This window comes from Lytechinus variegatus, chromosome 3 (assembly GCF_018143015.1).
Source record: "Lytechinus variegatus isolate NC3 chromosome 3, Lvar_3.0, whole genome shotgun sequence".
NCBI classification, from domain to species: Eukaryota; Metazoa; Echinodermata; class Echinoidea; order Temnopleuroida; family Toxopneustidae; genus Lytechinus; species Lytechinus variegatus.
The window spans coordinates 7,339,981-7,359,166 of NC_054742.1; the positions used below are offsets into that span (position 1 = coordinate 7,339,981).

General features: G+C 34.2%; 1 protein-coding gene across 1 annotated transcript in view; it reads left to right on the plus strand.

Moving 5' to 3' along the window:
• Nucleotides 1-19,186, plus strand: part of LOC121410115 (serine/threonine-protein kinase TBK1-like) — a 41,233-nt gene that overhangs the window by 5,056 nt on the left and 16,991 nt on the right. The window contains exons 2-5 of the mRNA XM_041601995.1: nucleotides 9,923-10,424; nucleotides 11,658-11,798; nucleotides 15,417-15,546; nucleotides 16,539-16,720. Coding sequence (XP_041457929.1) covers nucleotides 10,323-10,424; nucleotides 11,658-11,798; nucleotides 15,417-15,546; nucleotides 16,539-16,720 — 555 coding nt within the window. The 5' untranslated portion in view covers nucleotides 9,923-10,322. The remainder of the gene's footprint in view (nucleotides 1-9,922; nucleotides 10,425-11,657; nucleotides 11,799-15,416; nucleotides 15,547-16,538; nucleotides 16,721-19,186) is intronic.

Sequence of the window (19,186 nt, forward strand, 5' to 3'; positions counted from 1 at the left end):
AAATTATTGGTGGCCCGATTCGGGCCACCAAAACTTAACACTTTTTCAATAATGGTTGCCCGAGATTAATTTTTGGTGGCCCCGGGCCACCGCTAATGTCGAACCTTGTTTTAAGGGTATTTTATCTCACTGATTTTAACGGAGATAAAATATTTTATTTTACCTGAGAATACCACCCCAGGACTCGATCCACTGGATCACAGGTATTGCGAGGTTAGTATAGGAGTCGACCGTGCAAAACGAGGGAGACACGGGACTGGGGTAGATTGGTGTCCTGAGAGCAATCTTAATAAAATGTGGAAACAGAAATTAGCCTATGCACTTACCATGATTATATGGGTGACACTCAAATCCCGACATCAAGGCACAGACTAGAACCTAAAAAAAATATATACAGTAGCCTCGGTCTTGATCGGCCATTTTGTTTTGAATTTTGAAAGGAGAGATAACTTTTCGTTTTTTTGAGGTTCCAGTCTGCCTCGATGTCAGGATTTGAGTAAGTCCAAGAATTTGCGCGTTACGTATAGGACATTTCAGAAGCTTCAATTACCTGAAAAATAGTGTTAATTGACTTTGATTAGATTGAACGCCCTCATGATGGTAGACATCTAAGAGAAGAATAATCATGCCATAAATTGTGATATATGACCTTGACCTTTTAGAGAGAAAAGATGTGCCGTTACGTATCGTATGGGACGCAGAAAAAAGACAATTTTTGATACATTTTTTTCAAGTTGAGAATTCTCTGAAAGTATTTCATTTGACAACTTAAAACTTAGTGTGATAGAATTCACAATACTCTAGTATATTTAAGGCAAGTTTCATGTCATATGCCAAATCCTTCTTATTACAGATTCTAATTAAAGAAATTAATGACATGTTACGTATGGGACAGTTACGTATGGGACACTTTGTCCCCATAGAGAACGTACACAATTTTCCCCATAATTCAAAAAATTGAAATGATTTGAAATATGGAAATAACAAAAGAGTTTCTTTTAAAATGCCTTATTGAGACATGTTTGATATGACTGAAAGGGAAATTAGCTATTTCAACATTTTTGTTTCTTGTTTTTCATGGTTTCATGAATTTCTTATGTACATGTATTTCTATTGTTTTTAATTTTTTCATATTTTTCTATAAATTTTCACTTTGATTGTTTTCATTAATCAGTATTCATAACAAAACAGTCTTTAAAAACCAAAGAAAAGTTAAATAATCACTTTTTAGAGCACTCTTGAAATTTGTTTTTCTCCATTCACTTTGTACACAAATCTCCCCATTGACATTGTGTGTAAATATCCCATACCTAACATGTCCCATACGTAACAATTTTTTAATTAACTTTTAATTAAAAAGTAAACTCTATTTTTTGAACTTTTTGTGGTATAACATTATCATAATTAAAGTTAGAACTTCCCAGAGATGCAAAAATACAAGTATTGTATTTTGAGAAATAACTTTTAAAAAGTCCGCAAAATGTTACGTATGGGACATTCCATCCTTGGACATGACCTAATTTGCATAATTAATTAGATGGCACCACTTTTTTTTTCCCAAAAGTAATAAGATGTTAAGGGGTCCATGTCCCACCTGTGACTAAATCTCAGAAGTTTTGTTTTCATTTTCTATGAGTTTCTATAATTGTCCCATACGTAACACCCATTTTATCAATTATGCAAATTAGGTGCCCCAAATTAGCATAAATATGCATATTATCAAATTTTTCTTAATTAAATTTTAAAATTCAACATTTGGGCTTTCTTACCCCACCAAAGATACCTTCTTAAATTAAAGATGAAATTTTGCCTTCTTGGGTGACCTTTTCTTGGACTTGCCCATTTGTGCGTCAAGATAGAGCCCTGGGTTACATCTACATGGGTAGATGTTTAGACACCGCTCTCACGTCACTACCTTCCTTAACCCAGGGAGCTTCGGCCCCTCCGGAGGTGCCCAGGGGCCAGTCAAATATATTGCTGTACACATGCATGACCAAGGAATTTCCAAACACCCCCTGAACAAGTTTTTCTCTGTGTGCAAAATAACCCCCCTAAACAATTTTTTTTGCGGATTTCATTTACACATATTGGCCCCTAAACAAGTGGTCGCCAAAATATGACCTCGGGGGGAAAAAACATAGGCCTACCCTAAACTTGTTTGGCTAGTTTTAAAAAAAAAGCTTTAGGGAAGAAACATACCCTAAATACGTAGGACCCAGGGATTGACCATTGACCAGTCTTTCAAAACCACCCTTTTTCTTGAAAATCTGTGTTTTTATACCCTTAACGATTCCACGCACGGACCACTTGCAAAACTGAAAATAAAAAAAACTTTAAACACGTTTTTTTATCTCGTGGGGGGTCTGAGGCCTGTGGCATGACTAGATGAGCGTAGTGAAGGAATGTCCTAGGACCATTCTTCCCGAGATAGGCAGATTGGTGACAAATAGGCGCTAAGTTCCGTTTCACAAAGGCAATTTTTGTCGAGTCCGCAACATTGTTTGATCTTGATAGTATCGGAAAAATATGTAATCTTCATCTTCACTTGAACCTTTTATTTCGGAATGGCAACCTTTCATAAAATCATATATTTCAATAACTGGACATCAGTTAATGTTTTATTTATTACTGATTCTAGAATTGATGTATGGAGCTTACTTTATGAGGTAAAGAGAGAAAAAAAACTTTAAAGATTCATAAACAAACTGGATAAAATCTAAATTTTCATTATTTCCCTTATTTAGAACACTGTGTTCTGTTTTAGATACCTTTCATTGATATTTCAACGAAAGAGACCCTTGTCCGACATAAAAATTGAATTAACTAAGCAATTTTGACATTGTATAGTTAAATATTCTTATTTTTCTCTATAATACTTATTTATAATGATAATTTTTGCAAATTATGTATTAAATGTTATTTGTCGAGGTAAAAATAGGGTTTGAATAGAGTAAATAAAATCAATGTGTCTGATTTTTTTTTTAGACTAAAAAGGAAAATATGAGAGGCTGCTTGTGAAAAATCTGATTTATTTATTTTATTTGTCAGATATCATGCAAATGAGTGTTTAGAGTATAAACACACCTTTGCATGATGAGTAATCGGAGACAAGCAAAATACAAAAAATACTGCAAACATGTAACAAGTGGGTAAAGTAGTGCTTTGCAATAATGAAACAAAAAAATGTGTGAAGTCAATCCGCAATGGAAATAATACATTTTTCAGAAACAATGCTAAAAATTACAATGATCATAAATGTTTGTCTTATTTAAAGTTTATAACTTCATGGACGTTTATATAAAAATATATAACATTTCAAAGTTAAGGACTCAAGAATAGCCTACATTATTGCTTTAACATGACATACATGTAGGGGCCGATAAGCCGTACCCTATGATATGTAAAATGCACCTCTTCGTATGGATTTCCATAATCTTTTCTTGCATTGGTTCAACGAACTTAACTTAAATTGTAATGATTGTGATGGATTCGTAAGCTATTAGGCCAAACCTATATAATAAATTCAACTAACTATTTTGTTACTGCTGATTTTTTTTTGTTCATTCATCATCTCAAGTTAGCACAAATCCATCAATTAATTTTCATTGATTGAAATTAATCTCAGCAAAAGAATTTTGACCAGAACAATTTTTATGCTAATTTATGCGAAATTAATTTATGCATATTTTTTAAATTCACATAAAATGCTTCTTCTTCTTTATTTGTTGACCGATTTTGAATTTCTTGCTTCCATCTGGTAGAGCTTCATGAGGTTCACCAATCTTCTTCACAGAATTTTGAAATTTTGATCAGAACAATTTTTATACTAATTCATGCAAAATTAATTTATGCATATTTGTAAAAATTCACATAATATGAGAGCTACATTAGGTTCACCAAGGTTCTACACAGAGTTAAGAAACTTTGACTAGATAATAATTAATACTTAATTCATATGAAATTTATTCATAGACAGGGCTCGACACTAGCGGCGGTCCGACGGTCCCAGACCGTTAAAAATCACTGTCGGGCCGGTAGATTTTCAGAATTAGGAAGATTTACTGGTCCGATATGACCAGTAAAAAAATATCGTCGGGCCAGTAATTTTTCCAAAAATAGCAAGATTTTAAGGGTCCGACATGACCAGTAATAAAAACCATTGTTGGGCCAATAACTTCCAGAAATGATCAAATTCACTGCAAACCATTCCCCCCCCCCCCCCCCCCGATAAATTCTGTCATTCACACACAGAATACACACAGAATGAATCGCACGTAATTGCTACTAGAGCAGATACAGTGTACATATACATGTAAGTAGCTAGCCAGCCACACAACTCACGTGGTAAATTCTTTACTGGCTGCGCAAACGAAGCCTGGCTAAACTCTGGCAGAAATCTCTCACAGAACTGTCAAAATTTGCGGTTCATACTCATGATAGGCTCTTATAATGTCCATATTTCCTAAAAATTGGAGTAACTCTGTCATTTGTAAGCAGTAAAAGGATAAATTTTCACTTTTGTTTGGTTCAAACATTCGGGTTTTGGGTGATATCGTCTGAATACAAGTTAGCCCCACATATGCATTTATGTGTGTGTTGATACACTTGGTTTCTGACTTTCTTTCGTAGCTGTTTTTAATTGAGCCAAAAAGAAATTGATAAATTATTTATGATAGTTTTAGCTTTCTTCCTCTGTTTTCTTCCTATCTTTCTTTCTTTCATTTCAATCTTTCTTTGTTTCTTCCCTAATTTTTTTTTACTATCTTTCTTTTTTATTTTCCCTTTTTTTCTTTAATTCGTTCTTTCATTCTTTCTATCCTTTTAAAAATATTTTTCTCTATTTACTTTTTTTCCTCTCTCTCTCTCTCTCTCTCTTTCTTTCTTTCTTTCTTTCTTTCTTTCTTTCTTCCCTCCCTCCCTCCCTCCCTCCTTCCTTTCTTTCTTTCTTTCTTCCTTTCTTTCTTCCTTTTTTCCTTCCTTCCTTCCTTTTTGATATTTTTCTTTCTTTAATTCTTGAGTCCATCCATCCTATATTCATCTCTTCTTCCTTTCTTTCCTTTCTTTTACCCTTTTCTTTCCTTCATTCTTCGTTCTTTGTTTCTTTCTTCCTTCCACCCATCATATATTTACCTTTTTTATTTCTTTTCTTTGTCTCTCAGTCTTTCTTTTTTTCTTCCTTTCATCTATTCTTCTTTTACCTTTTCTTTTTTTATATTGCTTGTGTATTTCCTTCCTTCCCTTTCCTTTATGTCTTCCTTAATTCCTTTCTTCCTTCTTTCAATCCTTCCTTCCTCTCCTTCTTTCTTTTGTCCTTTCCATCTCTCCTTTAACCCTTTCTTTTTTATTGCTTCTTCTTTCCTTCCTTTACTACTTTCTGGATTTGTTCTTTCTTTCTGTATTGCTTGCTTCATTTCTTTCCTTCATTTCTTTTTTCTTTTTTTTCGAATAGCTTTTCTTATTTTTGTTCCTTTATTCCTTCCTTCCTTTCCTTCTTTAGTTCTTTCTTTTTCCTTCCTTCACATCTATCCTTTCTTTACCTTTTCTTTTTTTTTACTTCCTTCCTTTTTTATTCTTTCTTTCTTTTTCTCCCTTTCCTTCATTCCTTCCTTTCTCTTATTTTTTACTTTCTTGTCCTTCCTTTCTTTCTTTCCTTCTTCGTTTCTGTCTTGCTTTCTTTTTGTCCTTCATTCCTTCATTTCATGGGGGGGGGTAACGAAAGGCTAGACAAATAAACTTGCACATTTTTTAAATGTTTTCTCTATTTTTTGGGACCAGTAGATTTTAGGTTCGGACCAGTAAAAATTTGAAAAACTGGGTATCTACTGGTCCGACATGAATAGGTTGGACCAGTAGAAAAAATGGGTTAGTGTGGAGCCCTGTCATAGATCACAAAAAATGCTTCTATGTCATTTCTTCATCAATTTCAATTCTATATCCTCAATTTATGTCACCAATATATAATTCACTACAGTGTCAACTGGGCTGAAATTAAAATTGTGTTAAATTGTGTTGCGAGATGCCGGATTAGCTCCACATCATTGATGTGCTAGTTTACCATTCATAATTACTTTTAAAAAAAATTATTTTCATGTTGTTTATTTAATAAGAGAGATTGCCGCCCTTTTCGATATTTCAAGTTTAATTGGAAAAATAAACTGGAAAAGGGGTGGGGAAAAGACAGAATAAAAGAAATATTTTTAAAAAATTATTTGGACCTGTGTTGACCTCGGAGAAGTTAAAATGACATCAGTTTTGGGTCGTCTTGCTGTGCAAGACAACCTGAAATTATACCGGCAAATAAAAAAATAACTTGGCGCCATCCCAAATAAATGCACAGGAAAATGCATGAGTGCACTCCAATGAACCCCAAAAATGTTTAAAGGTGACATGTCAGTTTGGCTTGCCGTGAAGGCATATACTCTCTATGCTGACGGTGGCGGGCGGTGTGTGCAAAGAAGATCATGCCTACAATGTACATAGCATACATGTATGTCTGGAGGTGTCTTTCCGAGGGCCATTCTTTGTATCACCCAAATCGGCTTTGTGAACCTTGTTCTTATGTAGAACGGTTCTACGAAAAACCTTTTCATGCAACAGGCTCCAGGACTCGTCCGTGTAATAATAGATGGACATATATGCTCTCCAAAATGGGGTAGAATAGGGTCATGATAGCACTCAAAATAAAAGGGGAAAATATATATATTATAAACATTTTTTTTAATGATTTGTTCCTTTTTTAAATTTTGGGTCATGGAGTATGGATTATACACAGCACGTGACAACTAGCGGTGGTCCGACAGTCCCAGATTAGTAAAAATCACTGTCGGGCCAGTAAACTTGATGCATGAAAAGAACAGGTAAATTCTCACCTAAGAGCACATGTTTAAAAGGGTGATTTATCAAGTTTTCAATTAGAGTCATTTCACATGTTTTTTTCAATGACCTCACTGCAACAGTCTGGCAAATATTATGTTGAGCCAAATTTTTTAAAATACTCTTTTTTGTCAAAAAAAGCTTTTTTTTTCCTTCTAAGAATACTTTTTTTTGTAGAAGGTTGGCAGGTCTGCTGTTATGAAGCGATGTTTCCTGACTTCTCAAAAATCCACTGTGTAATCATGTTTTGTAGTACAAGGTATTTAAAGTATAGCTAATGGTTTCTAACCTCGTACTAGTGTGAGTGAGTCTTTAGGTAGATACTCACACAGTTGGTGATATCCAGTATGGTATTGTGTTGTGACAACACCAACAGTAACCCAGATTCACCTCAGAAAATATAACGTATTCCTGGCAGTTTGTGTTGAGTGCTGGTGTTGACTGTCGTCTGCTGAACTGAGCATGACATCTGGTGTTGACAAGCTACATGTAATTTCCCCCAGGGATCGCCATTTCAAGTTCAGGGATGGTGTTGCAGGGCTGCCAACCTTTGAGAAGAGTTTGGAGTGAGACATTGCGAGGGAGCGAAGCAGCCAAGCCCGAGGGCGAGTGCCCGATGGGGGATGGTGTGGAAGGGGGGTGTCCCCCCTTCCACGGTAGGGAGCTTTTACAATTTAAATGGTGCAATCTGGCACATACTTTTAACTCTGATTCCATAAATACATAAGGCAGTATTCAAATAGGTTAATTGATTATTTTTAATGAAGTTCACTTACCAGTTGAAATAAAAATCCACATTTTTAAGTGCATTATTCCATATCAACTCTCTTTATAATAGCAGTGAAACCTCAACCTGTGATTATCTGCTGCTCCCCTAAATTTGTGGGGGCACGCTTCTGCCCCCTAGAATTAGGCAAAATAGGCAACAATCAGGAGCAATAACCTTTTTTTGTACTTTAATGCCCCCCCCCAATGTGTCATGACCCAAAAAAAAAGAGAAAAAGAAAGAAAAGGAAAGGGAAAGGTTGACATAATATTTGGCCCCCTCAAAATCGTTGGCTCATTACGCCACTGTGACTAAGTTGTACTAAAGCAGGGGGGGGCGTTCCCCTCTAAATTTGTGGGGGCACGCTTCCGCCACCTAGAATTAGGCAAAATAGGCAACAATCAGGAGCGATAACCTTTTTTTTTTCTCTGTGCCCCCCTCCAAAAAAAAAAAAAAAATCAGGTAGACTACCCCCCCTAAATTTCAGATGGACCACCCCCTAAAATTTTGTTTGATAACCTTTTTTTTTTGCTTGTAATTTTTTTGCTGCATCCCTCCCTAAATTTCAAGACCCTCTAAACATTTTGTTAGATGACACAAATATATGGAACAATCGGTACAATGACCTTTTAATTGTTTCCTGCACCCCCCCCCCCTAAATTTTGTTGCTTCCGCTGCCACTACTATTCATCATCTGGTCATTATTATTATTTTCAATTATTTACTAGAATTGAGTTTAAGATACCAATTTAAGAAAATATAGGTTCTTGAATTATACAGAATACACCCAACATGCACAGTCACACAGACTAAATAAAAATTAAAATACTTTAACATCTAACGCAGATCGTCAGCCACACCGTCGATCTAAGTTAGGTCGGCGCTCGTGTAGTGGTACAGAGACAGTCAGTGTCACCCTCAATCACACTAGTTTTAGAGAAAAATTTAATCAAAATTTCGTTCTCAATAGAATACACACAACATAGTTCATAGCACTATATCAATTTATACAAGCATCCTTCCAAAGTCATTCTTACTATCATAATAATGGCATATAAAGGATCTGATCAAAACATATTTTCAAGACAAGACAAGAGACAACTTACCTACCGGCTGAAATCTGAAGTAGAAGTATACTGAGTTGCGCCGGCGCGGCGCGGCATCACAGCGCCGTGCCGATGCCGGCCGGGCCGGCGGGCTATCGCATGGCATGGCTGCTGGCATTGCATTGACACTCGATCGCTCGTTGTGCCTCGTGCGCACAAAACCCCCGCTTCATAGTAAATTTCGACGCCACCCGCACTCACACGCGGAATACAGTAAGCCAATTGCAACTCAATATCTTGTCTTTGCGCGGCAAACCGAAACCAATTTGCATTGATGGTATATTAGCTTTGCGCTTGTGTGGTTAAAAACTTTGAAACTTTTGCCTGGCTGGGTTATTGTTATTGAATATCCGATATAGGCTAATAAACTTTTTTTCTCTCTATTTTCGGGGTTCAGCGTGAGAATTCCTATGATCAGCGTGAGAGTGTGAGAATCGGGTGAAATGTGTGAGACTCACGCAGATTGCATGAGAGTTGGCAGCCCTGGTGTTGCTGATTTGAAGCCCACGAATAGGCAGCGAACAGGAATCACAGGATGAAACATAACATCCCCATTAAATTACATTTTTACAGTTAAGATGAGGGAAAAATCATCAGAGCCTAATACATTTTAATGGAAAATGATAAATTTATTTACTCTTTCAGATTCTTGAAGTAATTTTAGCCTTTGCCTTCTGTACGATTGGATTTTACCGTAATTTCTCCCCAATTTCACTTTTGTTGTCGAGAAGTTCTCACATGTAGTTGAGATGATCAGAAGCGCAGAGATGTGATGTTATAGCAGAGATGCCAAGTTCAAAGACCAGCTATGCGTGAGATTTTCCGTGAATCTGAGTGAGATCACAGATATTGTGTACAATGTATGTGGGGATAGGCTGTGATAGTTGCGTGAGACAGAGATTTGAGGGGATGAACAAGAGTCCAAAATGCTTGAGTCTCACGCATAATGCGTGAGACTTGGTAGCTCTGTTATAGGCTATCGATGACGCAATAGGTATCATCTTTTGAACCAAGCTCAGTTCAGCAGCCTTTTCACACTGTCAACACCGAACACAGAACTTGAATGATGTCAATGCATATAGCATAAAATATTTTCAGACCACAAAAATCATTAGTTTATTACCTCATACACTTGCATTAAATCTATAAACCTGTTTTTTTCTCTCTATCTTTTCAGAATCCATCATATGGCTGCTTAAGAAATCTGTATGCATTTGGAGACTGTATCAAGGAGAAGTAGTTCATACAGATATGCCTGAGTACAACTAACATCTGTGATACATAATGGATCTTGATATGGAAACTAGATAGGATTGAACTGTGGCTGTTCAGAAATCATTTCACTCACTTTCTCCTCCTGATACAGCTGTCTTGGATCTTCCCCTGTGATCTTAAGGATAAATTTACAGTACCCCTTATTTGGTCCTCTTATGTCAAAGTCCTGGTCCTTGATTCCTGGACAGCCACAGATCTGTATTGTCTAAAATCTCTCCCAAGGCCAGGACTGTCCATTCCCCCTTACCCTTTATTACACTAGCAGACATAATAGAATATTAAATTTTGAGGTTATTATAATCATGTCTACACAAGGCATCAGAAGCACTAAGACCTACATCTGGTATCTGAAAGATGTTTTAGGGACAGGAGCTACAAGCTCAGTATACCTGGGCCGTCACAAGGTGAGACATTCTCTGTTTTTTATTTAACAAATTAGTCGCGTTATGTAATTTGGTGTTGGTCAGATGATGAACGACATGGACATTCCATTGAATTAAGCTTTGCAAGTTTATAAAGTAAAATGGACTAAGGAGTTATTATTGTGATGTGTAAATGTTAGACTTGATTACATTCCATTGTAAGTTACATAGATTGTGTTGGGGGTTTAGTGCTTACTATCCCATTCATTCCCATATTCTATTTGTTCTGTTTTACCCCTTCCAAATGAATTCTGAAGAGGTTAGTGTGACTGGGTTGTTAAATCCTTGTTTCTCAATTCTCAAATTATGAAAAACTTTCATAGTTTCATAGTTTTGTGATGTTAGGGAAGCAAACTTCTTTTGCCTAGAAATATTTCTTCACAGGAAAAGTTTTTAGACACAAAGAGGTTACTACCATCACAGTCATATCAAATGCAGCATTTTTTGAGCTATCTCTTTTTTTCCCTTTTTTTTGAGATGCAATGATATGTTGGATAGTGGATGACCTGTTAATCCATACCAAATTTGATATAGACATAGGTCTTGGGATGAAGACACATGACATGTGTTTGAAACCATGCCTAAGATGTTAATAGCAAAGGCAGATCCGGGATTTTTTTTTTCAGAGGGGGATTTGTACCGAAGATAATTGACAACCCCCCCCCAAAAAAAAAAAAAGATAAATAAATAAATGAATAAATAAGGTATTTACTCCCAATTAATGATGATTTATGTCAGGAAAAATTTGACGGGCCAAAAATATTTGTTATGGGGGGGGGGCACTTACCAGGTGTGCCCCTGCCTGGATCCGCCACTGATGTATAGTATACAGTAGTGTAGCCTGTATAATTAAGAAATATGATTAATAATTGTTTAACTTCTTATGTAATAAATCTGCAGAGCTCATAGAGATTATATTATGCGCTATATAAGTGGCATATTATTATTATTGTTATTACCATTATCATCATCATCATTATAGATTGCAAATCACTCCTCTCATTTTTTGTTTGTACTTCTGAAACTTTGGACACATATTGATCTTGCAGGGAAGATGTGCTGTAGATGTTTTAAGATAGCTGATTTTGTTAGTCAGAGGACAGGTCAAATTAAAGTCCTCAATATTCTATGAAAGAGATTGTAGTCACCAATTCAAACTTCTGCACCATCAATTGTTTTCTCAGATGTTAGTTATTTTTATTTTCTCTGTCACAGAAAACTGGTGATGTTGTTGCTGTAAAGATGTTTAATCATATGAGTTACATGCGTCCTCATGAAGTTCAACAGAGAGAGTTTGAGGTCCTTCTTAAATTAAGCCATAAAAATATCATCCATCTCCATCAGATTGAAGAAGATGTAAGTTTAACAATGTTTTCATAAGAAACCAATTTTCATTGTAAATTTGATGATATAGTGTACATAGAGAAGTTTGTGTAAAAGTTGAATTTCTTGGATCACAGAATTCTATTGCACTCAGGAAAAAAGTTTACTGAGAAGAGTTAATTTCACGTTTTGGATAATCTGGAATGAAAAATTACTTGATTTTGGTATGGAAGGTCTAGATGTTTTTCTATTTTTTTTTAGTATAGTATCTTGGTTATTTCTGTAAAGGGCATGTCCAAACTGATGTCCTCTCTGAAGCCAATAGTAAATCTTTGCCTAAATCTAACATATTGTATGTCATTTTAAAGCTTATACTCTGAATTTTTTTTGCCCTCTAACATTTTTTTCTCCTGAAAAAGTAAAGTTTATGAATGCCAAGGTCATGATTCAAAGAAATCATTAATTAGCTTGACGTACATGGGACACCACATTTTTTTATCTGCAGATGATGCAAATTTTATATTTGCAAATATTACTGTGGGGACATGTTCTGCTAAGTTATTACAAACATTTGAGATTAAAAAATTGATTTTGAAAATTAATTGTTAATTATCTTGTGTCAAACAGAGGGTGTCCCAAAATTAGCATATGTTTTTTTTTAGATTCTAATTAAGGAAAAGGTAAAAATGGCACAGGTTGTGTCAGAGGCAAAAATGACAGAGGCAAAGATCATGACATGCTAGATCAGCAAGGAAAAGATATAGCCTTTCCAGTTAATATCAATCATAATTATTGACCTTGAATGGACTATCGACAAAATGAGTATTGTGAACTTAATGAGATATTATTTGGGATTTTTTTTTCATCATTTTAGGTCTATTCTTTATCGTTGATATGATTAAACTCAAACATTTTCATGCCAAAATGATTTCAAATTGTGAGTGATGAAAGGATTTATCTAGGCCAGTTCGTATAGTAGAACACCACTTCATCACATACATACCAAATGAATTGTAAAGTAAACAGCAATATGCGCTACCATTAACACATTGAAATAGACAAGTTCGGGATTTCTTTGAACCACTTGCATAACTTGGATAACAGAAAAATAAACTTTTCCCATTCATTACACACATGGAATTATTTACAAGACATCTTTCATAATATAAGGTCGTTTGTTATGTTTTGTTTCATTGTAAACTGCCATAGAAATATAAACCAATCCTGATGATCCATGAAAAAACTTATTTACTTTGGTTTACATCAAGTTAATTATAAATTTTGATGAAATTTTACTTTCCCCAATCGTTTTCCACATGGACAAATGTCCTGTACGTCACAGCACTGATGTTTACATTTGAGATATTACATAATAACAACAATGATTTTTAATTTTTATCATTTCATTTATGACTAATATTACTTGATAAGATACAAAATGAAAACATGATAATGAGAGAGTTCCAGCTTATTCCAAATCAGAGTTTTAATGACAATCTATTTTGAAAAAAAAAGTTTTTGTCTGGTCCCGTATGTCACAGAGTGCATTAATTGAAATATTACATCATTAATGGAATTGTAGATAACTAATGATTTTACTGAATAAAGAGGTCACTCCCAAATCCATATAAAGATTCTCTGTTGTGCTTTTAGTTTTTGTCTCACCTGCATAGCAGAGAGACAAGGCACCGCTTTTCCGACGGCGGCGGTGGCGTCAACATCAAATCTTAATTTGAGGTTAAGTTAAGGTCATTTAGGGTCAATGAACTTTGGCCGATTTGGGGGTATCTGTTGAATTACAATCAAAACTTTTAAAGTTTTTGGATCTGATTAATGAAACTTGGACATAATACGGTAGTAATCAAGTATCACTGAACATCCTGTGCAATTTTCAGGTCACCCACATGATCAAGATCAAAGGCCATTTAGGGTCAATGAACTTAGGCCAAATTGGGTGTACAGTGTATTTGTTGAATTACCATCATAACTTTGAAAGTATGTTGGTCTAGTTCATAAATCTTGGACATAAGAGTAATAAAGTATCACTGAACATCCTGTGCGCATTTTAGGTCACATGACCAAGCCAGGTCAATGAACTTTGGCCATAATGGGGGTATCTGTTGAATTACCATCATAACTTTGCAAGTTTATTGATCTGACTCTTGAAACTTGGACATGAGAGTAATCAAGTATCATTGAATATCCTGTACAAGTTTCAGGTCACATGATCAAGGTCAAAGGTCATGTGAGGTCAATGAATTTAGCCACATTGGGGGTATTCGTTGAATTACCATCCTATCTCTGTAAATGTATTGGTCAAGTTCATAAAACGTTGAAATAAGAATAACCAAGTGTCACTGAACATCTTGTGCGAGTTATAGTAGCTTTTAAAGTCAGCAATGCTGCTACATGTATGTTGAATCACGTGATGCAGGTGAGACGGCCAGAGGCATTCCACTTGTTATGTTTTGCAACTTTGAAATTCTCTAAATTTCCTTTATGTCACAAGTCATAGCTTGGACCTGCCATAAAATGGTAAATGTATTTGATAATTATTGAGTGTACTGTATCTATTTATTTTTGTTATAAGATTATGATTTTTTGATAACAAGATAGAATATCCACCATTTATTCAAGATTTCCAGAATAAAATGGTATATTTCTAAAGAGTTTGGAGTCTTTATCATTCATTCAAGATTTCGTCAAATGAAATCACCATCAAATTAGGGGTTAGAAGTCTTTAACAATTTTCTAAATTTTCCCTAACAAAATATACACTTTTACAGTCTTCTCATCTTTCATCATTCAAGAATTACCCAATGAAAAGGAAACTAGAATTCTGAGGATTGAATGAAGTAGAATATTGTATTCAGTATGGTCATTTTGTTCAAATATTGATAATAATTAAGAATAGGATACATAATAGGATGTGGTTTAGTCCTAATACTACTCTTTTAGATTAGGATTTATACATAATTATTTAATGTGGTACTGTTCTTGTGTGGGTTTATGTGAGTAAAAATTTAGTTTTTAGTTTTGATATTTGAAGTTTAATTTAGCTGTGAAGTTTGCTGTAATGGATTTTGAGTATTTAGCTTTATTTTGTTATGACCAACCAGAGCTTCAACCAGAGCTTCCAGACATGAGCATTGTAAAGGGTAGAATTAATGAAAGAAAAATATTTTCTGTTTGTAGATATTATGATAAACATGATGTTGAGTCCCTTGTAGTGTCATTTTATCACAGTATTACATTATCTTTTCTACAGAGTTCATTTATCTCCTAATCTCCTTGAGAGTAATACATGTAGCTGGATATCAGAGGCAGTAGAACCCCAGGCTCGGACAAAGAAAGTGGTGGGGCACTTTTTGTCTGCCAAAAAATAGGTGCTCCTCCACTTTCATTGTATGAGCCTGACATTCTGCTGCCTGTACTGAATATGGTTATTAAAGTTAGAAATAACTGCTGTTTACTCCCATAAATATAAATTGAAAAATCAGCCCAAATTGTGAAGTGCATGTACCATTATCATATTTTTGCTTTCTGAATTAATTTTGTATGGATGTGTTAATTCCAATCTTCCAAAGTATTACTGCTTCATTGTATGATATTGTTTTTTTACTTGCATTGTTATTTTATTGCCCTTACTAGCAAATCTCCAAACAGCCTGTGATTGTAATGGAACTTTGTACAGGTGGAAGTCTATATACCTACCTTGACACACCTGAAAACCTGTATGGTTTAAAAGAAAAGGAATTCCTTCATGTTCTCAAAGATGTCTGTGAGTATTATCAATTTATAATTATTATTGGAGTTAGAAATAAGTAGTCATTTAACAAACATTTGAAAATAAATTGCTTCTGGCTGCACTCATGATGGAAGAATTCAACCAATATTCTGAATGCAATCACTGTATTCTGGCTGCACTCATGATGGAAGAATTCAACCAATATTCTTGAATGCAATCATTGTATTCTGGTTGCACTCATGATGGAAGAATTCAACCAATATTCTGAATGCAATCATTGTATTCTGGCTGCACTCATGATGGAAGAATTCAACCAATATTCTGAATGCAATCATTGTGTTCTGGCTGCACTCATGATGGAAGAATTCAACCAATATTCTGAATGCAATCATTGTATTCTGGCTGCACTCATGATGGAAGATTTCAACCATTATTCTGAATGCAATCATTGTATTCTGGCTGCACTCATGATGGAAGAATACAACTCTGCAATACCTCTTACATGTTCCAAGTCATAATAGAAGGATTGCTGCAACATTGTTTATTGTAAAATGTTACCTAACCCTAATTCAGTTCATTTATGAGCATTAACTCTGATATTCATGAGAATGTGGCTTTTGATAAAAACTATTAGAGAAATTCTCTTTAATTTCCTATTTTGCTTTGTTCATGTAGCTGACCATGATCATGCGTCCTTAAATCCACCTGGATAGAATTGTATGGGATGGTAATAAACTGTGTTTCAGGTATTCTAAATTTATGTTTAAACAATTCATCTGTAGCTCAGCAGTAAATTCACTTGCTCTTTACATATAATGTAGAAATTCCTAATGCAATTATCATTTCTAACTTTACAATGCGGCAATCTTATTTTTACTGACATTCAAACATATTGCTTCTTGTCGTTGGTGTTAAAGCTCTCCCTCTTAAAATTACAAATTTATTCAAGGGGTTGTAAATAAAAATAATCAATTTGATGTATATTTTGCAAGTCCCAATATAATGCATTTTTGTTGTTTGTACAGCTGCTGGTATGAAACATCTAAGAGATAAAGGTATCGTCCATCGTGACATCAAGCCAGGTAACATCATGATGGTTAAAGGTGAAGATGGAGTATATATTTATAAACTAGCTGACTTTGGAGCAGCAAGGGAATTGGAAGATGATGAAGCATTCAAGTCACTCTATGGAACAGAGGAATATTTGGTAAATTTTAGATGTTGTCTAATAGGGCTAACAATTATCATGGTTATTTTATTCTCTAATTAATCCCTTTCCAGAAGTGATGAAAACCATTCAGTTCTAATAGTCCCTCATATTAGTCTGTAGAATAATTCATACTTCTTGGATTCTCTTTTTTTTTACACATTTTCTACAAATTGTATTTTATTTTCCTCTCCATTGCAGATATTCTATGAATTATTTAGACTACCCTTATTATGATACAGCCACTGTTTATCTTGTATTTTCTGCTTATTCTGTGGGGTTTTGGTCTCCTTCATTGACTTGTTGAAAAATATGATAAGTGACATGTTGAAAATAAAAGTATTGTATTCATTTATACTTAAATAGTTAAAATTTCCCAACATTTATTATAAATCAGATGATATTTATTGTTATCTCTCACATATCACAGTGCAATATCATTGTGTGATTATGTTATATTTCCCTTGTCTAAAGTCCATGTATACCTAGATGATAACCAATTGAAATGAGGTTAAATGAGATTTCAACTCCCAAATCCATGTCCAATCATTGAAGTATAACTTATCCAACAATTTGAGACAAAACTCCATGAGTAATTGCTTCTTTAAGTAATGTAAATGATTAGGGTATATTTACTTATGACTGCAACAAATTTGATGGAAGTTTCAGAAAAATCAATCAGGTACAGGGATAGGATTTATTTTAGTAGCTCTTTGTGTGTAAGGAGAGGCAAGTATAGTAAGGAAATTATTAAGTCCTCAGTTATTAAATTGCCAGGTGGGCATAAAAACAAATGGAAAGCTAGTAATTTAGTATTAAAAATCATGAGTAAGAAAGGCACTGCCACTGTGTACAAATAAAATTGATTGAGCCTTGTCATTTTGTAATGCCTATAGATCTTGTAATTTCCCAGTAGTCACTTTCATAATTCTATGTTGAAATATCAGTATACCAAAGGAAGTTACAACATGTATGGTAATTCCCCCAAAGTTGTGATGTCACAACAACATACATCACAGCTATGACACATTAATGTTAGGGGTATGTTCATGTATGTGTGTTTGTCACATTTTAAAAAAGTGGAATTTCCTTTACTGAATGTACATTAGGTACATGTAGCTCATGACTGAAAAATAATACAGATTGCATTGTATAAAAACTGAAATCATTTCTAAATTTGTCTTATTACTTTGATGTTTAGATGAAATTTGCCTTTCACTTTCAATAGAGTTGTATTGGGTTTAGTTTCTATGCACCATTTAAGTGTATTATAGACAATACTGATTCTCGATGTTGATTTCATATTGAAAACAAAATAACTAAACTCCATCAGATTAAAAAGATGTACATGTAAATAAACTTTAACAATGTTTACATAAGAAAAAAATATCATTGTAAATTTGATTATATAGTGTAGAGAAGTTTGTGTAAAAGTTGAATTTCTTGGACCACAGAATTCTGCTCCACTCAGGAGTAAATTTGACTGAGAAGAGTTAAATCTCATGTTTTGGATAATCTGGAATGAAAAATTTCTTGACTATTTGACTATGGTGATTATTTTGTATGGAAAGTCTAGATTGTTTTATCTTTTTCAGTCCATGACAAGTATCTTGGTTATTTCTGTAAAATGGTTATGTATTTGATGGATATTGAATGTATTGTATCTATTTATTTTTATAAAATAATGTAACTTCTGAAGATTTCCATGGCGAAGAAGAATAGTGTTGTAGGTTCAAGGTACACCATGTACATGTATCTTTCTTATACAAGTGTTGGTCCTGAAAAGGACCACCCAAACTCAACGTTTCGACAAGTGTTTTCTTGTCGTCTTCAGGAGAAGATGACTATTTGTAATTTTTTTTCACCCAATTGATGTTTATAATTTGTGAGATTGGGAATTCAATTATTAAAGTAATAACAGAAAAGTGTCTTGTATACCCTGAAATTCAGATGTTCAAAATGATGAATCAGGAATATGAAATGACAAAATATGTTTTTTCACAGTTTAATGGTAACATCATCACAAGGCATTATATGAAGCAGTGTATGTTTCATCAACTAAATTAGTTTTTTATTCTCATTTAATGAAATTTATAATGTTGTGCTTTTACATAGCTGGTAAATCTCTGTAAATGCATACATTTAGGTAAATATTCATAGCTATTATAGCAAATTCTTGTTTCCATTTCTTCAATTTACATGTATATCTGCTAATTTACTTTGGAAATCATGATTTTTTTTCCAGCTAAACACTATCTTTATAATTTCACGATGAAAAAAATATTTGTATTGATTTTCAGTTTAGACAAGGAATATCTAGAGACAAGGATGTCAGGATTAACCCAATTGAATACAGGAATCAGTATGAGATTTAAAAAATAAAAGGATTAAACTAAACTCTCACTGGGCTCTTTTCATGGAGAGTGGAAAACCTGATTGTATTTGTTATTGAAACCGTATAATCTT